The sequence below is a fragment of the Epinephelus moara genome, chromosome 21 (assembly GCF_006386435.1).
Source record: "Epinephelus moara isolate mb chromosome 21, YSFRI_EMoa_1.0, whole genome shotgun sequence".
NCBI classification, from domain to species: domain Eukaryota; kingdom Metazoa; phylum Chordata; class Actinopteri; order Perciformes; family Serranidae; genus Epinephelus; species Epinephelus moara.
In genome coordinates, this window is record NC_065526.1 from 30,160,068 (window position 1) to 30,184,085 (window position 24,018).

Genomic DNA, 24,018 nt, shown 5'->3' on the forward strand with positions numbered 1-24,018 from the left:
TTTTCTCTTGAGCAAATGATTTACTGACATTAATTAAACTGGTCACCATTCTTTCATACATTTTTAGTATATCACTGTGATGCTCCTGGCTCTTGCAATTTATGTCATCACATATAATGGCTTCACAAGGAATATCAATATTACTAAGACTTATGTCAGTTTGACAGTTGTATTTCCAAAGATCATATTCTGACAGCTTTGCCCAATCTATTTTTTCACAGTCATGCTTAACATAGCTGGTCAGCTCAGGTAAACGGTCCAGGTCTAGTGTTATGGAGACTGGAATATGGTCTGCTATAGCTAGTCTATACAGAATCTCAGCTTCCAATAAGCAGTTGTGCGCATCAGCTGTGCATACAGTATGCAGTGATCCAGCCATGATGTTGTAAGCCATGCTTCACTAATATATGTATAGCTGTCAGTTGGTAGTAGTATAGAGGCAGAGTTTTATGTTGTTGGCATCTTTGTTTGTACCTTTATGTCCAATGCACCGCTGTGTCGTACTGGGACAGAGTTCAAACAAAGTTTTCTTAGAGGTTTCGATCGTCTTGGAATCAAACGTGTTTGTTGCCAGCAAGACGATCTCGTCCTGGTTTAGGGTTTTAATCTTTACAGTGAGGAAAGTGAGAAGTTCATCTTCCACAATTATCTTGCCATCCACTGTCTTGTAGATCACTGGTTTCAATCGCAAACGCTTTGAAGCAGGAGCTGGAGCTGCTGAGCAAACCCCCACACAAAGTCTGTTTCTCGCTCCTATGTAAAAAAAAAAAAAGAAGAAAAAAAGAAAAGAAAAAGAAAATGTGCATTATGCTACAATGTTTTACAATAGTACTTGGGAAATTAAAAATATTAAAAATAAAATATATATCAGCACAGAGATAATATATATATTTTAATATCTTAAGTACAAGTGTTAAACACTGTAGCATAATGCATATTTTATTTTACTGCATATTTTCATTTCTATTTTTATTTTATTGCTTTATATTTACATACTTCTATTCTTATTTCTTATAATTCTCTATTCTTTACATCAGAGCAACTGTAACAAATCATAGTTTCCCCTCTGATTACGATTCTCATACTGTTGGAGAGGTGGTGGGGCCTTTTATCTATGCCCAGGGACTCATTATTTTATAATCCACCCATGTCTATATACCTACTTTTCTGAGGGAAATCATATTTCTAATGCCATTTGTCTCGCCATGTATCCCTGTATATGTACTGAGAGTCAAACAGTTGAGTTTGTTTGATACTTTTATTGTCATCTGATCAACAGAAATACTGTAAAATACCACATTTTTCCGACAAGACTTATCAGTAGTCCCTGATCGTATGTTTAAAGGCACCCCAAAAGCCAAATAACATGATTCACACAGCCTTTGTGCAAACCACGGGTGTGCTGCATGATTCATGTACTGTAGTTCTTTACCGTAAGTGGTGAAGTTGCTCTCAGTAAAGTCACGTCTCAGCTCCAAACTAAGCGGTTTATGTAGAAAAGCCTACGGAGGCGACAGAAAAAGCTCTTCCTGTATCTTTATTGGAAAAAAAAAAATCCCAAACACTCAGATTGCATCAGAGCTTAGTCAATATGAAAACAGATGGAACTCAAGAAGTCAACCACAGGTCAAAGGTTCATGCAGTAGATCTAATTATTACTCACCTGAATACTAGATAATTATGGTGATTAAGATGAGATCATATTCAGCTGTTCAAAGCTGGGTTTAAGTGGCGACACTTCTGTATTCATGAGTTTTTCCAAAGTATGATCTAATAATTATCACTAATACACAATCATTTTTATTCATGACCAGAAAAATACAACACCACCATACAATAGAATGCTGTTGTAGATCATTCAGTATTTTTTCAGCAATCTTTCCCAACACATATTCACATTATTTGCATTTTTCATTATTTTTAACAAATAGAAAATATTTGTACTGTCTGCCATACAGTGCAGTAATTGTAAATTATCATAATTTACTGTTCAGGTTATCCCCCAATAAAATTAGCAGAGACTGCCACCTAGTGACCAACTGAAGACTTGCGCCATACTTATAGAATAAGTGCCTAATTGTCAAGACTGAAAAGACAGAGACACAAGATTAAATAAAAATTGTAATATGGTGAGAGCAGATGTAAAACTGGTGGTCTGGACAGAAATATATACATATATCTCATCATGTAAAAACATGATGTAACCTGCCACAGTCAACACTCTCTGAGACCATACCAAATTTGCAAGAATTCTTTATCCTACTGACCTTTACCCTGTGCCACCATACTAATGTGCCTTCTTCCTTGAAGTCTGTTCTTAAAATCTTTCTTACACCAAATCAAACTGTTTTACTTGAGTTAAAGGACCTTCTGCATCAGTTTCACAGTGTCTTGTAATGGCTACAGGCATCAGATGGAATCAGAAGAAGAAGAAAATGAAGAGGAAAATAAAGGGGGAGATATAAGACAGATTTGTGTTCCAATTCCACTAATAAAATAGCTATATGTTCCATATGGTTAGGTTTAGGGCCGCAGCCATACTTAGAGTCTGCTAATTTGAGCAACGGCAGTAACAAAGGCTAAACTCTTACATGAAGAAGAGGACAAATCAGACAAGCTATTTCATTCAGACAGATGGGGACACTGTGACAAACACTCACATTACAGGATGGGGCAAACTTGCATTCTGCCACAGGCCGAATTCAGCTGACCTCCAAATTTTGGGCTTGTAAACTTTAACAGATGCTGCATCTCAGTCCTGAGGCCTGTACTACGAAGCAGGATTGGGGTTAGTGAGGTAAAAACAGGATTAACCCTGGGTTTTCAGGACTATGAAGCTGGCTCTCTTTTTTACAGGATAAATCACCTTGGTAAATTGTGTTGAACAGCTAACCTGCTCCGAACCAGGTTAACTTTTAAGTATCCGATCACAACCTGTCAACATCCTGACCTCTGACCAATCAGATCACTTGTAATAATTATCCAGACATGGAAAAACGTCCGGAGTGACAGATGAAAAAGAGTAGGTTTACATATTGTTATACGTCAGTAGGATCATTTCATTGTTCCAGTCTCTAATCCCGCCCAATTACAATGCATAACACGTAATAATTTCAGCTGCACTTTAATTTGTGCAAAGTTTATTTTATCCCCGCAGTGACAGCCGACAGTGTACAGCTTAAAATAACATGAGACATCTGTGTGATGAGAACTGGAAATAAAAACCAGATTAGATTTTATTAGAAAAATAATCTACACACTGTGACTGGCTCCAATTATGATAAATGCAACAATTATTAGTTAGTTATCCATACAGGCAATGCAAGGATTAGTGAAGCCGGGAAGATATCCTGGGTGTGTTGAACTGGCTTCGTATTACGGGCCTCTTGTGAGTGTGATTGTTGGTCTTGTTTTGTATATTCTGAGTCAGGAACGTCCAAGGCAACAAGTGTGACCACCATCCCTTATTCTTCACCAACATTTCTTTCAATCAGCAGATCTGAGGCATTAAACCATAAGTATTATGTGATCATTTTTGACTGAAAAATCATCAGCTGTTGACCAGATAGATTGTCAGTTGAAGACCATTTCTTCAGTCTGTGTGGCCGTCACAGGCTACTCTTCCATTTGACGTTCTGTGAAGATTCATTCACTGAGGAAATAAAAATACATTTGTATTTTAGCTAACAGACAGTGAGTGCAGAACCTAATTTTCTAAATCAAAAACATCACATGCATTAATCTTCATGAGCTTTAATACCAAAACTATCTACATTACCAGATATATCTATTTTTGTTGAACAAACCCCAAATTTAAATTGTTACTGGCTAAAACTGTTGCTCTAACATTCTCCCAGTGGTAGTAATAGGTGACGTACTCATGCTGATTTTGCCTTCTTTCTCTAGTTTCTTTAGGTGATGGACCAGGTTGATGTTAGCTGCTTTGTGGAGGGATTCAGGGGTGTCCTGGAAGAGAAGCAATGAAAGCACGTGTCGTTTTTCCCTGGACAACAACAAGCATTTGACTACAACCACCTCCACGTTCAAAGAAGGGTCACTCGTATGATTGGTTTCAGGTTTGTATTTTCAGGTCACTTCCATAGACTTATCCTAGTTATAGTATTATAATTTAGTATGTTCACTTTGTATTTTGTGAAACTTGCTAACTGGTTAAGGTGTACTTCACTGCTGTTAGCTTTCCCTCTCACACCAGTCAGTTCTTGACAACATACTTGACGAGACAGCAAAGTAACAGGTGTTTTTTCTTTTTGTCCTGACCTTATAGACGATCTTGACGAGCTCCATTGAGGAGAAAGGCTTTCCTGCTCCTGCCTGAATGGCTGCCAGGATCTGCCGCTCTCTTTCGTCTCTGTGGCTGATGTAGTATCTGATCTTAGAGCCAGCATTCTCAACCACAGGTCCATGACCTGCACAGAGAACAGCAGCAGAATTTTTGTCCAAACATCTGAATGACTTCACATGTCAAACTCTCTGATGGACACTTGTGTTGTATATCACTAAGTGGAGGGCCAAAATTTTAAGTGGCATCTTATTTCATCTTATGATATACTATTACTTAAAAGCTTAACTTTGGGGAGGAAAAGGAAGAAATCAAAAAAGCAAAACTGGTAGCACTGAAATGACTGGACAACACTGATCAACAGAGCATAATTTGACAACAACTTTGTTAAAGGTGTAGTGTGTAGAATTTAGTGACATCTAGTGGCAAGGTTGCAGATTGCAACTAACTGAAACTTCTCCCATGTGCTGCAAAAACAGACTGGCCCTATCAGAGCGGGTGTTTAGTCTGTCTGCTCTGGGCCACTGAAGAAATCATATTATATTATATTCCTTTTCTGCCAATATATCCCCTTAAATCCTACACACTGTACCTTAAATTGAACTAAACAGTTTAGCTTATTTTTGAAGCAAAAATGCCAAATATTTGCTGCTTGCACCTTCTCAAATGTGAGGATTTCTTGATTTGATATCACTGACATCATCAACGTACCACACATACCGGAGTGCCCTCACTCACCAGGGTAGATGATGTCAGCCTGAGAGCCCAGCAGGATCTTCAGAGAGTTCATGTAGTCGAACAGATCCTCGAACACGGCTGTGCCTTCGCCCAGGATGCAGTCTCCAGAGAAGATCACCCGCTCCTCCTCCAGCAGCAAGGCCATGTGGTCATCAGTGTGACCCGGGGTGAACAGCACTCTGGGATAAAGAAACAGAAAATATGGCCCTCCACTCAAATAACTGATCTTAACAAGACTTAGACATTACAGTGCGTGTTATTATACTCATTAACTGCTGTTCTTTACAGCATGTATTTAGTTTTGTCTTTTGGTTGTTGTTTTTATCTCTGTAAAGCTAGTCAAAGTCCTGCCAGTTTCAAGTGCTCCCTAAACATATACTGAACTGACTTGAGTGTGGCCCCCTCCGTCTGGATAACATCTCCATCTTTTAGATAAGTATAGCTTTTGTTTCCGGCTGTCTCTTTGACTTGGCTGGAGCGAGGAAGTTTGCTGATTTGGATTTCAGAACCTGCAGGAGGGAAAACAGAGAAATATTTGACTGCAGAACAAACTATGATTTATTATTTATATTTTCTACCTTGGATATTTTTTGAAACTACACAGGTACTGATGTGATAACTAGACACCAAGCAGTTCAAATTTGGATAACTTTACAACTCTGACTCATGAGGGAACAGACACTTAATGTATCCATAATTATATTTTAGGACTAATTTCCAATTCCCCATTCAAATAATACTGTAGAAATGAACAGTGGTAATTCAGGGGTCATTATACCAGTCCCACACATACTGTCCTCACCTGTGATGTCCCTGCAGATGTCTTCCACTCCGCCCGTGTGGTCGTGATGCCAGTGTGTGACGATGATCTCCTGGATGCTGGTGTTGAACTGTGTCAGTGCCTGTTTCAGATTGCTGATGTATTCAGGCACAGCAGGTTCTCCAGTGTCTATCAGCACCCGCCTGTAATATAATCACACCTTACATTAATAACAATAATACATTTTATTTATAAAGCACCTTTCATGCAAGACAATAAAGGGCATTATAAGCACTGAGTGCTTCGTATGAAATATGACAGAATGAACCTAAGACAAGCCAACAATTCATTATAAAAAGGACATTTAAAAACAATTTAAAACTAAAAAAAAAAAATCTGTGATTCAATATTTTTTATTTAAAAGTGGTGGTGATTTGAGATCCTATTAATCAAAATCTCTGGAAGTTTTTCTTCCTGTGTCACTTTTTAGGCCTGACGTGAGCAACAATCAGAGCCACGTGTACAGACTCACCAACGGACACTGATTAACCGAAATAAGCATCTTTCAGCTTCCCTCAGAATGTCGTCCCAAGAGTTAACCTCACTGCGGGTGTGGTCTGTGCCAGGTGCAGCCCAGAGCTGCCCCAGAATCTACCACCCGGTTGTGACAGTGTGGATCAAATAGAACTAACCACAGTCTTTCTATCTCATATCCACCACCCACCAATGATAGCAAATGATACATTTTCAAATCATATAACCATAAATCTTTAAATATAAAATAAATCATAAAAAAAAACATAAAATCTCAACATCATAAAGTCGTAGAATTGTAAAACAATACATCGTAAAATCAAGTAAGATACAACATTTTTAAAGACTTGCAGCAGTGAGGTGTAAAAAGAAAGTGTTTCAGGCCTGTGTCAGGAAAGTCAGAGCTAGTTAAAGGCTAGAGTGAACGGATACGTTTTTAACTTTCTTTCAAAAAATATTTGGTGAGCTGGCTTCCGTCATATCTATAGGTGGTCTGTTCCATAGCTTTGGGGCATAATTGACAGAGGCCGCATCACTGATCTTCTTCCAGCTGTTGCTGGGAACCTCCAATAAACCAGCAGCAGATGGCTTCAGTGTTCTTGGAGGTAAATAGTTAACAAGGGAGTTAGCAATGTACCTTGGTCCCAGCCTATTTAGGGCTTTGTATAAAATCAGTTCTAAATGTAACAGGGAGACATGGCAGAGCAGCTAAGACTGACCTGATGAGCTCTCTCCTCTCTCTTGGTTCTGGTTAATAGTTGAGCTGCAGAGTTTTAAATGAGCTGAAGTCTCTCAGTGGTATTTTTCAGTAGGGCCAGTAAAAAGTGCATTAAAGTAGACGGGTCGGCTTGAAATAAAAGCATGAAGCAATTTCTCAGCATCTACTTGATTTAGAAATGGTCATATTTAAGCTTTGAGGTGGAAAATGATGTTTTCATCACCTTGTTGATGTGGGACTTGAAGCTTGGCTCTGAATCTTGGATCACACCAAGACTTGTAACCTTGGATTTAATCCAGGGAGTTAAATTCCCCAGATTATTCTCCTTTTGTTTTAGGGTAAACAAGCAGGCTTTCAGTTTTGTCTTCATTTAACTTTAAAAAATTATTGCTCCTCCATTTATTTATCGCCAAATCATTTATCACCAACTATGGAAACGAACATTGTATTCTCCAATGATATCACAAAGACACAGCATGTACAGTGAGAATAATAATGGACCAAGGCAGCACCCTTGTGGAACCCCAAAACAGAGGTCATGTTTCTCGGACACGTGATCTCCAAGACTGACGTAAAACTTTCTCCCTTTAATGTGTGTTTTAAACCAGTTTAACACACAGTCAGTAATTTTTTCAAGAAGATTGATTAGGATGTCATGGCCAATCGTATCAAATGCTGCACTTAGGTCCCAGAGGACAAGAAATTGAGACCTATTTTCATCAGAATTTAGTCTGTGGTTGCTGATAGTTTCAGTAAGAGCAGTTTCAGTGCTGTGGTGTGTTCTAAAGTCTGATTGAAAGTCCTTGAAAGGAGTTTATTTGCACTAAAAATATTTCTTCAAGTATCTTACTAATAATTGGGAGGCTGGCTATTAGCCTATAGCTGGTCAGTGTATTTCCATCTAGGTTGGGTTTCTTTAGTATGGGTTGTTTTGAAGGCATTTGGGAAAATGTCTGTTTGAAAAGCTGTATTAATAATCTTCAGGACCTGACTTGAAACACTGTTGAACACCCGCTTAAAAAATGCTGTAAGTACAGGGCAATACATGAGGTGGAGGAGATACACTGAGTGACAGTCTTGCAAAACTAAGGCAATGTAATAGAGAATTTTCCCATTGTTACATTATTTTTACAGGGTTAACTGGGGTCATCTGTGTTTACATAAGCAGTAATACTGGCTCTTATTGAAGTTATTTTGAATTTGATGCGGAAAACTGCAGATGGGTGGGGGCAGCGTTGACTAGCTGATCAATAGTGGAGAATAATACTCTATAGTTCCCAGCATTCTCTGTAATAATCTTTGAAAAGTAAACTGTTCTTGCCAAACGTATTGCTTTGTTATGGACAGTCATGGCTCCTTTGCATATATCACAGGAAACTGTAAACCTGTTTTTCCTCATATCTTTCAGCTACTCAACAGTTTCTCTTAGTCTATTTCACGCTGTTATTGACCATGGGGAAGTTCTGTCAGTCTACCTCTTTTTAATCTTTCATGGAGCAACAGTATATAAAGCAGATGACAGGGTATTGTTGAAATGTTACAGAGCAGTCATAGCTGTATAACTCAAATGCTCTCGTTATATTAGAGAACTCTGCTTCAGCCTGTAGAAATTTCTTTTGAACTAAAAGTCCATTTTTAGTCTGTTGAGATTAGGTTGGCACCATAAAAACATTCAGTTATCGTCAGAAATAGGTAACTCAGATACTGAAACACTATTAATGTTTAACCCTGTTGTTATTACTAAGCCTAGAAAGTTACCATGCTGATGAGTGGCTTCATTTACAGGTTGTGTAAGTTCAAAGCTGTCAAGTAAATTCATAAACTTTATAGCTGTGGAGTCATCCTTTTTGTTGATATGAATATTCAGGTATTCATTCAAGATTAATCTATCATATCTGGTGATACCAAGTGAGATCAGTTCTGAGAATTCCTGGAGAAGTAGGGATGAATCTTTTGGTGCCTGATATAATGTAATGATGAGCACTAATACGCTCAAGTGCAAAACACTCAAATTATGCAACTTAGCCCATGCCAATGTCACTCATTACACACAAACTGCGTAGAGAAGATGGCTGCAGTCCCTCGTCGTTATATACAATATACATACTCAAGGTCTGAAAAGTAACAATCTGTATTCATATACACCAACTCTGCTCATTTATCAACCATTTTCTTCTTTTTTTTTTAAAGATTGTTTTTTTTGGCATTTTTGCCTTCAGTAACAGGACAGCCGTAGATAGACAGAAAAGGTGGGAGAGCCGGTGGGGATAACATGCAGCAAAGGGCTGCAGGTCAGAATGGAACCCGCACCACAAAGGACTCAGCCAAGACAGGGCACACACTCTTCCAGGTGGGCAAAGGTCGCCTCTACTAACTACTTTTTTTTTTTTTTAACAGTTTATCATTTTACCTTCTTTTACTTTGCATATAGGTACATGACCCATACATGTTGCATATATGGTATATAAGCATCTATGAGTATACTGAAAAGCACTAGGGCTATATAAATCCAATGTATTATTATTATTATTATTATTATTATTATTGTTATATTGTAACAGGTGTTTTTAAATTGGATATCAATATTTTGGTATTGTGTACTGAGTATATTTTTGCAAGTAGGTTACATTAATTTCATAACAGAATAAAACTAAATTTTAGTCATGTATAACTTACAGACTGCACACATACTGGGCTTATAATTTAATAATAATAATTTTAAAATAAACTCTTAATTATTAATATTTCTTATATTGAGAATATGCCGAAAGAACCAATGGACCTTGACAATTCTGAATACATTATCATTCTTGGTCTATACGCTGTATATTTTGGCCTACAAGCGAGGAAACGTTAAATTTAGAAACATTTTAATGTGATTTGGTGGTGTTCTTTTCAATGACAAATCTGGACGTCAAACCCAACTGTCATGTTATTGACTCAGCGTTTCCAAATACCTATATTCTGGAAAAGAAAACATGTTACAGTGAGCTTCATTTAGCGAATATAAAACACGCTAAAATGAACTTTTCTAGTGTCACCTTTGCCCAGTTCCGACCAGGTAAGTGTTGGTTCCCTGCAGGGTCATTTGTCCCGGGTTACAGCCCAAAACCCGAATAACTCTGGCAGACAGCTGCTCTATCCGAGGAATTATTGCACTCATAGCTGCAGTCAGTGTAACATTGGCTACAAAACAGACGAAAACGAGAGCATGTGGAATTAAACGTCAAACGAAATATAGCGGAAACTGCATGGGGACAATGTTTACTTCCTGTTCGGCATAGCCCAAAGCAGCCTTCAAAATAAAAGTCTCGCACATTTTTACTTCAGTAGTGCTGGTTACAGTTTGTTTCAATTACATTTCATACTAGTGCTTCTATTTGACACTGTATACATGCATCTATTGTAAATTCTTATTTGGATACATTTACACATAACTTAACGACTGGTAGCTGATTACATACAAAAGTTTCTTTTTGTAGTTTTAATGTGAATTGTAAAGTGCCTTAATTATTTTCAGATTGCAATTTAATTCTACGTGCTAAATTATTTTGCTTTCACTGCTGCAATAGCCTAAATAATAATTGTTGCCATCTGTCCTTTGTATTTTGATTCTTTTTCCACATGGTTTTTGTCAGCTGATGTGGTGCATTTCTCTGATTACTTTCCAAGTACCATTGCCTTACATTGTGTGGATCAGAAGTCTAAACAAACACGCTCAACCCTCAAAAGTATGAATGGGTGCTGAATCCTCAATGAAAAATGTAAAAAATGTGTACAAAAGGTACAGGACAGCACTCCAATTATAATGTTTATTGCCACACGAACGTTTCGGGTGAAACCCTTCCTCAGCGTGCACAAGCAACAAAGTGAATGCATCACACACAGGTGTCACTTATCAATAATCAGGCTGACGCAGCAGCTGCAGGTAATGGCAAGAGAAGAAAAAAGGAAAAAAAGGGACCCAACAATGTATCCCTTCTTATATCAACACAAACAATTAAGTAACCACAATAGTGATATTTTTTAAACAGTTATTTTTTAAACAGTTATTCAACAATGAAATGCATCTCAATTTCTAGGAATTCCAAGCTTTTAACATTTTTAAAGTTTTTTGACAAAAAACTGAACAGGCAAATGTCTAATTGTTTTAATACAGTTTTATTGTTAACCTGTAGGCCTGTTAGTCAAGAACATTTTTACAAAAACATTTTTACAAAAAACAAGTTAGCACCAACTCCTCATTCAGTCCCTTTGGCTCTAAAGTGTCAAGGAAATGAATCCAGAAACATTCCTTTTGCAAAAGGATTTCATCCCGATCTCCACCTCTAGGTGGAGTCTTAACTGCCTCAGTGCCCATATATCTGAGATCAGCTGTGGTATGGTAGTAGCTATTAAAATGTCTGGCTACTGCTGATTTAGAATCATGATTACAGATAGAACATTTATGTTCACAGAGAGAACTTTTTCTTTCGGCTCAAACAAAACATTCCTCTGGATCTGACGAACTTTATCCATGTTGTTTTCAACCAGAGTGTTGTTATAACCTCTAGAGACAAAATTATTACAGAGCTCCTTGGCTTGTGTTTCAAGATTTGATCTGAATCACAAATACGTTTATACCTTAGAATTTGGCTGTATGGCAAACTCCTCTTAAGCGAGGGTGGATGATAACTGCTGTAGTCGAGAAAAGTGTTCCTATCAGTCTCTTTTTTATACACCTCTGTATGCAAAATATTGACATTTTTCTTAACCAAAACATCCAGAAATGAAATCTTCTCCAAATCAAAATTAAGTGTAAACTTAATAGATTCTTTTTTGCCGTTCAAATATTCATGAAATTTCTTCAGATCCTCTGCATTACCACTCCATACAAAAAATAAATCATCAATGTACCTCCAATATGTCTTAATTAATGCTTAAAAAGGATTGTTGTTGTAAATAAAATCTTCCTCAAACTTGCCCATAAATAAATTTGCATAGTTTGGTGCTACAGGAGAACCCATTGCCGTGCCTCTGCACTGTAAATAACAACAATCTTGAAATTTGAAGTAGTTTTTAGTGAGGACCATTTTAGTCAAAGATGACAATAACTCAGTGGGTGGATGTAACTCAGACCGCTGATTCAAAAAATAACTCAAAGCATTCAAGCCATCCTCATGTGGTATACTGGGGTATAAACTTGATACATCCATAGAGCATAGTATATCAGTGGAGGTAATGTTACAATCATTCAGTTTCTTCAAAAAATCAGTAGTGTCTTTCACATGAGAGGGCAATGTGTGTACCAAAGGTTTAATGTAAGAGTCAATGAATTGCGAGATAGGTTCAGTGAGTGAACCGATACTGGCCACTATAGGACGTCCAGGTGGATTTTTCAAATTCTTGTGGATCTTCGGCAAGGTATACAACACAGGTCTGATTGGATGCACTTTAATCATGAATTTGTATTCACTGTCCGAAATCCCACCCTCACGTAAGTGACGTTTTAATGTATCTTTAATTTCTTGTCCAAATCTGAAAGTTGGATCTGCATCCAGAGGGGTATATACGAGTCTGTCAGAAAGTTGTGTCGTAATCTCATTCACATAAACAGATTTATCTTGGACTACTATAGCCCCGCCTTTGTCAGCATGGCGTATCACATTTTGTAAAAATGTTTTTTGTAAAAATGTTCTTGACTAACAGGCCTACAGGTTAACAATAAAACTGTATTAAAACAATTAGACATTTGCCTGTTCAGTTTTTTGTTAAAAAACTTTAAAAATATTAAAAGCTTGGAATTCTTAGAAATTGAGATGCATTTCATTATTGAATAACTGTTTAAAAAATAACTGTTTAAAAAATATCACTATTGTGGTTACTTAATTGTTTGTGTTGATATAAGAAGGGATACATTGTTGGGTCCCTTTTTTTCCTTTTTTCTTCTCTTGCCATTACCTGCAGCTGCTGCGTCAGCCTGATTATTGATAAGTGACACCTGTGTGTGATGCATTCACTTTGTTGCTTGTGCACGCTGAGGAAGGGTTTCACCCGAAACGTTCGTGTGGCAATAAACATTATAATTGGAGTGCTGTCCTGTACCTTTTGTACACATTTTTTACTTACATTGTGTGGATTCATATGTTTATTTATTTATTTTTGACAAATTAGTGTTTTTTTTATCGTTATTGTGGTGAGGTTATGTGTGTAAACCAGCTTCTTGACCTCCCCTGTTATCTGCATCTGATGGTATATAAATAAATAAATCAATATATCCGTTTAACTGTTGTTATTGGTTGCTATGGCCAAGCTCTCTTTATTTGCTCATGCTCACACATATTTATTAATACTCTTTGCGTACATTACTTTCACATTAGTGCCATATAAATTCCCCATACAAATCCTTTTGCACAATTAAATAAGTGAATGCGTCCATAAAATGCTCTTATAAAAGCAAATGGAGCTCCAACCAGGCTGGTATCAATTGAATAGGCCCATAGCAGGACATTTACTGAATATCTGGCACAATAAATGTCATTTGACCATATTAAAAATCAGTGGAACAAACTGAACACTGGGTGGGGCCATTGTCCAGACTGATCATGGCTAAGTCACTTCTCATCCCCATTGAGGCACTTAAACAATATTAAAAGGTCTGGGATTATCAGCATTTTACAGACTGAGCGTTTTATTACTCGCTAATGATGATGATGCTCGCTAACTCCTCACAGTTCAACCTCAAATATCAGAGCTATCTGGCTTAATGATTGTTGTTATTGTCCTCATTAATCCTGAAAGTTTAAATGGGTGTTTTTATTACACCTCCAACGGAGGAAACCAAAATCATTAAAAGCTGTTTAACAACATAAAACTACCAACTTAATGACTGCTGCTCTGTATCTGATGCTGACCTCTGACCTCTCCATTGAGGGTTGAATGAAACATCCCATAATTACACAGACATGTTAATTTGAGAACTAATTTAAGGAAGGTTTTAGGGATGTCTTAGAAGAGTTTTGCACTACTAACTGACTACAAGCCTGATGAAGATGCCATTACAGTGAAGAAAATACGACAATATTCCTGCAGTTACCTTTTATTAGTAATGCCACCACCCTAGTCTTGCAGTTTACATAGATTTCATGCTGAGCAGCCTCCCTTTAAGTTTATTAGACACTATGTAACCTATCCAGCATATCAGGAGGCAATCAGCTCCTCTGAGATGTTCATCAGTATATTGGCTCATTTACTGTGAGTTCATTTGAAAGTGTTTGATGAATGTGTTTGGGACCAATTCTGACAATCTGGCTATGGAGCAGGTTATGTGCATTACTAAATATAAACCACACGTAAACATGTGTAGCATAATAAACTCTGAGGGGTCCTCTGGCCCTTCCTTACGGTGATTATGACCCCCACAGCCAGTGACATATAAAATGTGATCCCAATCACCATTAAAAATGATAATAAAACACTTTTTTAAAAAGATGTTTTCCATGGACCTTGAAGTTGTTTTGCTCTTGTAAGCCTGACAAAGAAGAAAATTTAATTATATGTACTATAAGAAGTAACTTACAGTATGCTGGTCCCAGGATATGGGCAGGCAGCTAAAGAGATGAGTGGCATCCAGGAAAAACACCACAACCATCACGGCGAAGCAGAAGCACCACATTGCCAAACAAAACACACCGTGTGAACCACTATAGTTGACACTGTGGTCACCATGGCATCCAGAGGTAAGCAGAGGACCCACTTGTTGAGTAATTGACCACCCTGTGAATCCATAACTGGGCAACTGTAGGAGAAAAAATGAATACATTACAGTCTTTAGGATGGAAAGCCTTCAGGACCTTACAGATGTTCAGTATTGGCACAGTAGAAGATGATGTGCAGTATAAAATCAAGACTGTCCTCCCCCAAAAACAGCACTATAGGTAGTTTGTACAAGCTGCTTACTACAACCCACATCTAAATTTGGTGTGGGTGGTGACATCTAGTGGCCATAGTAATTATGACAGGGGCAAAGAGGGAAGTCAGGTAACATAGTAAGGAGGAGGACGAGATGGATGGTTGGGTCAAATAAACACAGGACTTTGATCCAGGACACTGTGTCCTGCGTGAAGCCAAAAGTCAACACTGAGTTTTTTTAAACTGTACTATGTAACATCATGTTCTGTACAAATTTGCATCAGGATGGTTCTTAGTTTTTGTTTTTGTGGGACTGGCTTGGACTTGAGCTAAAACTTTGAATTGTTTAAGACTTTAACAAGTCAAAACCCAGAAGAGCTAATTCATGCTCAGTGTTAGATACGGAGATGGACAGAGCCTTCTGTGCATTCTGTGCATAGGCTCAGGGTTTAACAGGTTAAGAAAATAGCCTGTTAGCCAGTTAGCAGCTAGCACACTGTCATATGGTCTCTTTGAAATCCACCACAAAAATTCGATTTTTTCAACGTGCTCGAGGCAAATTCCGGACCGGCATATTACAGAGGGGAGGAGTTTCGCAGGCACATTGAATATCACGGAGATTCCCATAGGAATGGATTTCCGGTTGCCTCATCTCGGTTCACACATGTAAGTGGAAACGAGGCATCAGTCGCTTGTTCCTATGCCCTAACACAACCCACAGGAGTGTTTCCGAAATTAGCACCCCAGGTGAAGTTAAAACATCTCTCTATGTTGTTGAGTAGTTAAATCTAAGACAAAGCAGCATCATTTCCTAACCGACCATACGATATATATCACGATATATATATATATATATATATATATATATATATATATATATATATATATAGAGAGAGAGAGAGAGAGAGAGATATAGATATAGATATAGATATAGTTACTTCCCAGTGTCTCCCAAACAGCTTTCTTTGAACATGTGTGACAGGAGTCCTGTAACCACCAGACAGATTCGTTCTTCTTGAGTTGATTGACAACAAGCTGTAGGGAGACCTCCACCTCTTGTCTCTGCTGGACTGGAACTCAACATCCAGTAGAGTGCCAGATCGGAGGATATGGTGTATGTATCCCCCTGGAAGCAGATCTTCATATGTTTGAGCAGCAAAGCCCATTGATGGCTGCTCCCAACATGTACGATGGACCTCTGTGTCAGAAACTGATCATGCAGCAAGGTCACCTGCGTAGTCAGGTGGGCGTTACTCACCCTGCTGCATCTCCTCCTTCACACCTTGTCCACTCTTTTAACTCAGCTGTATGTATTTGGTATGGCATTAACATGTTTAGATAAGGCTCCGTGTGTTTCTGGTGTCAGGCCAAGCTCCAGTATACCTTAAATAAACCCCTGCAGCCTTTGCTCACCCTGCTGCTGCAGCTCCTCCTCCACTCCCATTAAGATTTTACCTCCCAATGCGTCCCACTACGTCTCAGTGGCTCAAAGATATAATATTGCATGAAGGCATCACTTAGGCTCTTGTTTAGCTTCCTGCAGCATGGTGCCCTGACTTCACATGAATACACACTCCTGACTTTTGAGACCTTCGATAGCAATGTGTGTATTTTACATTCTCATGATTTATTGAAGAGGGAAAATCCTGACACCTGGTGGTCAGATGACACCATTGCAGCTTGTATCATCACCTGCTCAGTGTGTGTGTTTGTGTCTCAAGTATAACAATGTGTCAGTGGTGGGGCTGCGTTTGGTTAACACACACATAAATGCAAACACACACACACAAGTGTCCAGAGCTATCTGTTTGTATCGCCACATGCACCCTTTCTATTATCTAATATGTTGATCTGTCTCTCTTTATATATGTAGGAATGGAAAAATGTCATATGAGGTCACAACAGAAGAAATCGCTCCTCCTGTCTCTGCCGCTCTTTCACTGAACACTTCTGAACAGTTTTTATGAAAATATATTTTTCTTTTTTTTTTACCATCTTATGATCTTTGGCCACAAACAACCCAGACTCATAATCAAACCACAATCATCATATATTTAATTTCTAGCAGCTGTTGTTTCAATTCATTGTCTTTATGATTTTTTTTTTCTTTTTAAGGTGTATTTGTAATATACCCATGTTCTGACTCTGTTTTTCTCCTGTAGAAAAAGAAAGCATGAAAACCAACAGGAGAATGACTGGCCGTACACGAAGAGGCCGCCAAATGCCTTCATACTATTCATGAAGGAGCAGAGGGCAAATGTTGAGCCTGAAGTAAACACTAAAAGGGTAAATTGCAGCCATAAATACAGTCCCTGGACAGAGGGTAAGTGTCTTTGCTAGACAAGTTTGAGACACTCGATGTTAGAAACTTGATCAAAGCTTGGTTAAAAATAGTTTTCCACAGCTAAACTTGTGAGAGGCCCTCTAACTCTAAATCTTCACATCTTTACAGTGATTTGTGCTTTTCATTTATTGTCCCATGACCAGAGAACAAACCAAACGTAAAAGGGTTTTGAGCATTGTGTCAGTTAAATGTTTTTATGCTAGTGTTTGTGTACGTGCACTAGCTGACCTGTAGTTGTGTGTCAATGTGTGTGCCAACAGTGTGTAGTTGTCTGTCCACAGTGGAAGTCGCTGACGAAAGAGTAGCAGGCCAAATATTACGACCAGACCGAAAAAGAAAGACGGCTCCACGCCCAGGGACAACCGGAACGGTTCAGCCGAGGTAACTGTGCAGACAGCATTGATGGAGCCATCCTCCTCACAAGCAGCTGTGATGGAGGCTTCTCACAGGCTAGTCTCGCCACCAGACAATCAGAGATCTCCGCCCTCTGATAAAGCGTCTAAAGACTGACTTGTGAGTCTACTCACAGGCAGACAGGCATGATAGAGCAATGAGACCTGCAGATAGTTCTGGTGATGAAGGCACCTTAAAGGCAGACAGTCCTAACGCAGCAGCCAAACAAAGCGACAGCTGTGATGGAGCCAAGTCACTCACAGACAGTCCAGGTGCAGCTGCCACAAAAACAGACTGCAGATACTGAGCCTGTGCATGACATGTGTTACCTGCCACAGATGAGAACAGCCCTGCCTCCGGGCAGGATACTACAGAAACAGCATCACTGGCCTCCCCCTGCTGCACTGACCCCAACACATAGAGATGTCCGAGGACAGGTGTCACTTCGATTCCAACAAATGAAATGTTGTACGAGAGTATGTTTGTGCAGAACATGTTACCAGTGCTGAGAGGTAGTCTAAAATTTTTGATATACTATTCATCTAACTTAGATAACAAACATTTCTATGACTGCTGCACATTAACTGTTACTTCACATCAAATTTCCCCCTATTAGCAAGAAAACTCTCAGAGAATCCCCTTCCACTTTTGATCACGTCATGGCAATTTTTAGCCGATCTGCTTAGGAGTCAGCAAACAAGACTGAATAGCTTCATGCATGAGAGTTTATTCTCTATAGAGAAGGTGCAACCTCAGGCTCAGAGCTCACAGTTTGTGCCCAGAACAGTGAATACAGGGCATCTTTATACGTACACTCAGACGACAGGATGGCGAGAAATCAATTGTAGCTTTCTTGGGCTTTCCTGATTTAATTATGTTCTCTTGATTACATCAGAGGAACATACCTGTTGCAATCTAACATGTTAGGTAATCGGCTGTATCTGTTAGACAGTCAATGGACTGTCTTTGAAGGCAAGATTATAGTGAATGTCAGTCTCTTGATGATGTCAAGTAACGACAGATGTTTACAAAAGGGGAATGCAAAGGTGACACACTTACAAACACATAGGAAGAATGAAACAATAAGCATATGCACCAAGAAGACAAAAATTCCACCGCAATCATAAGTCACCTGACATAGCATGTAACGGCTAAGTTGTGTGGGGCAAAATTTGAGAATAACGTTTCGACTGAAGTGCCCGTCGGTTCATTTGGTATCAAAGACACCAGGGGCAGTTGGAAGTAATTCATTTGCAAGAGGGATCCACTGTACCTAAGAGTCTGACTCCATGCTGTTTGTGTCTGAGGGAAAGGGGTTCAAACTTAAATTGAAGGAAAAAAAAGCTACTGTGTCTGTCAGGAGTTTTTGCACTGCACAGGAGGTACAGCAGCATCACCTCTGCCATAAAATATTTAAAAAAGATGTGATTGGATGGAGAGCAATAAAGATGAGTCTCTTTTACAACTGTACTGGTTCCACTATAATTTATAATTTTGGATAGTAACAGCAAAACCCCAAAGCAACAACGGCAAAGCCCAAATAACAGATGTTATAGACATTTTATTACTTTAAAACAGAGGCGTTTCCTGGGTTACAGGACATTTGGGGCTGTCCAGAGTCCAGACCTCTGTAAGGTGGCCTGGGGGGGAACTTCCCCTGGGTTTTTTTTTTAATAAAAAGATCTATGTTGATATTTTTTACATGATCGCTGGTACCTTATTTACATCCATAGTACACATCATAATCATCAAAAAATTGAAATGTGTACCTCAAAAAGTGTTTTTTCTTTTCTAACTAAATTATAAATTGTAATGTTAAAATATTACTAGTAAACACAATACTTCACAACGGCTATCATTTCACATGTACTGACTAGAGTTGGAAAAACAGTTAAATATATATTAACAGTGGTGGAATTTAAGTACATTTACTATTGTACTTGCTTTACTTGAGTATTTAGATTTTCTGCAATTGTATACTTCCACTCCACTACATCTCAGAGGTGAGTACTGCACTTTTTAATCCACTACATATATTTTGGAGCTTGATTTGTAAGTTTAAAACGTCATTAACATAGAATTTCAAGAGCCTCTTGCTTCCTTACATTACAATCAAAACATACAGTGCGTGGTGAGCAATTAAAGCTCACGGCCTCCTCTTAATTTTCTATAGTGAGTAATGAATCTCTTACACAAATGCGTGACGAGATTACAAGTTGGAAAATTGTGAAATGTGGATGGCATGACAGTCAAATATCCAACCTGTAAGTATACTGTAGATGACCTGACATAAACTCTTATAGTGTAGATGACCTGACATGACTTCAGCCAGATGACCTGACATGACTATGACCAAATTTGGGTAGGTGAGGAGACACAGTTGTTCCCAGAACTGGTTATCCAATTAACAGGCAACAGCAGCTTAAGTGACAGGAAAAACCTTTTAATATGTGCATGGGAAAGCTTGTATGTGTATCAACTGATGCTGCTTGTATACTATAAATTACTATAGTATAGTATAGAATAGTATAGTATATACTGTACTACTATTTTACTATATAAAATACGATAAATTGTCATGATGTACCAATTCTTTGGGTTTCCCGAGAGTAAACCCTCAAATGTCCAATCCTTTGTATTTTGAGTGTCTTTATTCCACAACATAATGTATAGAAAACCCACCACAGTAACTAATTATACCTGAGATTTTTAAGGTAAATTATGGTAAATTGCAGTCAATCATTTCACTGCTAAAAACAACATCAACTCAGACACAGCTGCTGCACTGACCTTCCTCATTTGTGAGCTTAGATTGAAACAAATATGGACTAAATGATGGGGGCTAGTTATTGATAAGATGAAATCAATGGCACAACCGACCGCATTCATCTTAGTACCTTTGATTTAATGTATTTCTTATTAGAACAGGATATTGGGTCAGTACCTGATATAATCAGGGATCATTTAAAAGTGCTAGCCGATCGGATGTTCGTTAGGGAGCAGGGGGCACTTTGATCTTTTATTCCTGTCTCCTTTCAATCTCACAGGCAAATAAATCAGCTGGTTAATTCAGGTTTCAATAAACTCTATATTGTCTCTGACCTGGACAAAGTCATCCATGTCTTCATATCCTTCTGTCTTAATTACTGAGGCTCTTTGTATTTTAGCATCACCCAGATTTCTTTATCCTGTCTCCAACTACTTCAAAATGCTGAAGCAAGGCTTTTAACAAGGTCACATAAAATGGACCACATTGCTCCCCCTCCTCACTTCCCTCCACCAGCTCCCTGTTAGCTCGGAATTGTGCTTAAAAGCCTGTTTTTGTCTACAAAGCATAAGATAGTCTTGCCTGTGCGTACATTCTGTCCATGTACTACATGTCCAATATCCTCTCTCCAAAACCTCTTGTTTGACCCCAGTCCAAGACTACATGTTCTCTCTTTGTTGTAAAGCCCATTGGATCAACTGTGTTGTGCCTGAAGTGCCGCAGATACATGAATAAAGGTGAGTTTTGATATGATAAGAGTTCGTGAGGAGGGATTGTTCATAAATTGTTTTATTGGTTGGCTTTATGCCATTAAAAATTGAAATTAAAATGATAAAATGTTTTTTATTTTTTTGTGACTTAAATGGTTATATGGGTACATATCTGATATGTTATCCCTGTAATTTAATTTACTGACTCCTACTATTTCTATATTACTGGAACAACTAGTTTTATATATATGTACTAGCTTCATAAGGGGAAACACAAGGGATGATCTTTTCTAACAGACTTCACATTATGTTGAACCTATTAGTTCTTCTCCTGAGTACATAGCCAGTAATCCTACATGCATTACAACACCAGATCGATGCAGTCAAATGAAGCGGTAAAGTCGATCAAGACGCAGCGGTACATCGCCTGATGGGGACCCACACATCCTCCTTAATGCCTTGTTTGATATTTGTCTCCAATAAATTGTGACCCATAAAAATGGGTGCGAAAGAGGGGAGAATTCAGCTCTATAATATTTACAGGTAGAATAGGTGGAGGGGAAAGCAGAGAGACATTATTTCCCTAAATGAAATAGATCCTGACATCTGGGCATCCAAGGGCCCCATCCTCCTCTCTCAGTCTCTCTCTCTCTTTGTAATTACACGACATAATGGTGGTGCAGTCGGCTCGTAATCTCCCATTATAATCAGTCTCGGCTGCCTCCGCGAGCTCTCCACCACGGATTCTAATTCAATATAAATGTAAATGACTGGGGGGGAGAGAGAGGAAGGGTGGGGGCGGGTCAGGAACAGTATGGTGTGTAAATGTTGAGTCTGATCTCCGCACAAATCCGTACTTATATTTACTGGAAGTCGTGTACATCTTAATAATAATATGTACAAATTGAAAGTGGACTGTGAGGACCGTGGACCACTGGTGTGGTCTAAATCCAGCTGTATGTTCTCACTAAACACTGAATTGTAAGCATGATGAGCCAAACTTGATATGGACTGCCAACAAAAAGTCTAGCCTTAAAGGGCGGGGTAACCCAGGTAACAAAAAAAATATTTTTCTGTCTTTCCTTTGTAGAGGTTTCTACTTTGGTTTTATTTGTCCTGGATTGAGATTTTTGTCTCTGAAATTAAAGCTTCCACCCAAATACAGTGAAGGTGAATGGGAAATGACATTTGAAAAATTAACCGTAATGTGCCTTTCTCTCATATAGGACATTACTGCCATGCAGTCATTGTGTTTTCATTGTTTCATTCACTGTAAGAGCTGGGGTGGAGAGCCAACACGTCTGCATACTCTCAAGATAGACTAAGTCATTTGCCAATAACTCCCAATACAATGAAGTTCAAAAGTACCAGCGACAGGCGCACGTATTAACAGTCGAAGGTTTAAACAAGTGATTAATGTTATGGTTGTGGTTGGGCACCTAAACTACTTGATTACTGTAGATTTAGGAAAAGATCACAGTTTGGGTTAACTTACATACAGTAGATTAATGTATGTACCTTTCACAGGTTAACTCACGCACACAAGTCAGTTAGGTAAATGCTGACTCCTGGATTCACACAGGACATGAACAGTGGTCTCCTGGGTGAAAGTCCTGTGTTTGTCTGACCTCTCCATCTACCCCGACCTCCTCACTACACAGACTTTGTCGCTTTTAATACTATGTCACCTGACTTCCTTCTTTGCTCCCTGCATAATTACATCTGCTAGAGGTCACCAGCTAACAATAATCATTAATATGGGCCGCAATATACTGCTTGTACAAACAACCGAAACAGCCTTTTTTTGGGGGGAGTACAGTCTGGATGAGCAGTAGCTTTGCAGTGGTAACAAATAGATGTGTTTCTGGTCAGGAGAAAATTACTGACTTTCTTTATGCAATAAGATGTTGTTTTCACTCAACAATCGTAATGGACCTCTGAAACGGAAAACACAAGTATGTAGTAACTAAAGCAGATGTGTGGATCCATACCCACCATGTAACCCCTAAATTACCAAGTTTAAATTCATTAACCACAGGGGGGAGAAAATGCTTTTGTACGATACAGTATGCACTTTAGGAGGGCTTGTTGCATCAAAGACTTTGAGGTGGAATTGTGTTTCTGTAGAATTTCTTCATATGTATTTCTTTTTTAAATGCTGTGAGCAACACAAACAAAATTCCAATCATCTCCATTGTATTGGAGTGGAAGCAGGATGCCTAAACACATCAAGATATAACAAGAAACCACAAGGGGTATGTGGGGAAAAGTTTGTTACTTTGGTGAAGTGACCCTTAAAAGCTTTAATTCAAAACTTCCTACATGTTGTCAATCAGAGATGCACGAAGGAAAAACAAAGAAACATCACTCTAACAGTAAATCGAGATGTAAGGTGGGATTTTACTTTAAACGATCAGGAATAAATAAACTTTAAATTCAAAGGAGAATAAATTCTTCTTTTCATGTGTGAAAGCAACGTATACTCAAACAACAGTTCAAATGATGTCTTCTGAAAATGCACACACAGTGGTTTGAATGTAACGAAATAGCAACCCACGAATGACGTCACTTACGAATGTATTTACATACTTAATGTAAAGTCACGTAAGTTAGGTTAAAGCAAGTGAAGTTACGTAAGGTTAGGTTTAGGAAAAGGGATAGTTAGAAGTGCTTTGAAGTGGGGCTGTATGAGTTACTTTTCTATAGTTTGTGTAGGCTATAGTACAGATGACGATTGTTGCACTACCTGTTCGGAAAAATCAGAAAGGCTCAGCCACTGCTGTGGATTAGGGTTAGCAGTAAAATTTTAGACATTTAAAAAAGGCCTACCAAAAAAATCTGTATCACTTAAAGTGGATGCTGCA

At 38.5% G+C, this 24,018-nt stretch overlaps 1 protein-coding gene across 1 annotated transcript; it reads right to left on the reverse strand.

Annotated features, from left to right (window-relative positions):
- Positions 1–3,108: 3,108 nt before the first annotated feature.
- On the reverse strand, positions 3,109–10,323 carry lactb2 (lactamase, beta 2). Its single transcript, XM_050033597.1, has 7 exons — positions 10,092–10,323; positions 5,841–6,001; positions 5,427–5,547; positions 5,039–5,217; positions 4,279–4,427; positions 3,879–3,966; positions 3,109–3,652 (listed from the first exon to the last, which is right to left on the reverse strand). The coding sequence occupies exons 1-7, from the start codon at positions 10,211–10,213 to the stop codon at positions 3,609–3,611; spliced, it is 864 nt and encodes a 287-aa protein (XP_049889554.1). The 5' UTR covers positions 10,214–10,323; the 3' UTR covers positions 3,109–3,608.
- Positions 10,324–24,018: the final 13,695 nt, after the last annotated feature.

Coding starts and splice junctions, on each gene's coding strand:
- lactb2 (XM_050033597.1), bottom strand. CDS start 10,213: ATGAGTGCAATAATTCCTCGGATAGAGCAGCTGTCTGCCAGAGTTATT. Junction 5,218..5,426: donor ACGGAGGGGGCCACACTCAA/GTCAGTTCAGTA, acceptor TCTTTATCCCAG/AGTGCTGTTCACCCCGGGTC. Junction 3,967..4,278: donor TCGTCAAGATCGTCTATAAG/GTCAGGACAAAA, acceptor CTTCTCTTCCAG/GACACCCCTGAATCCCTCCA.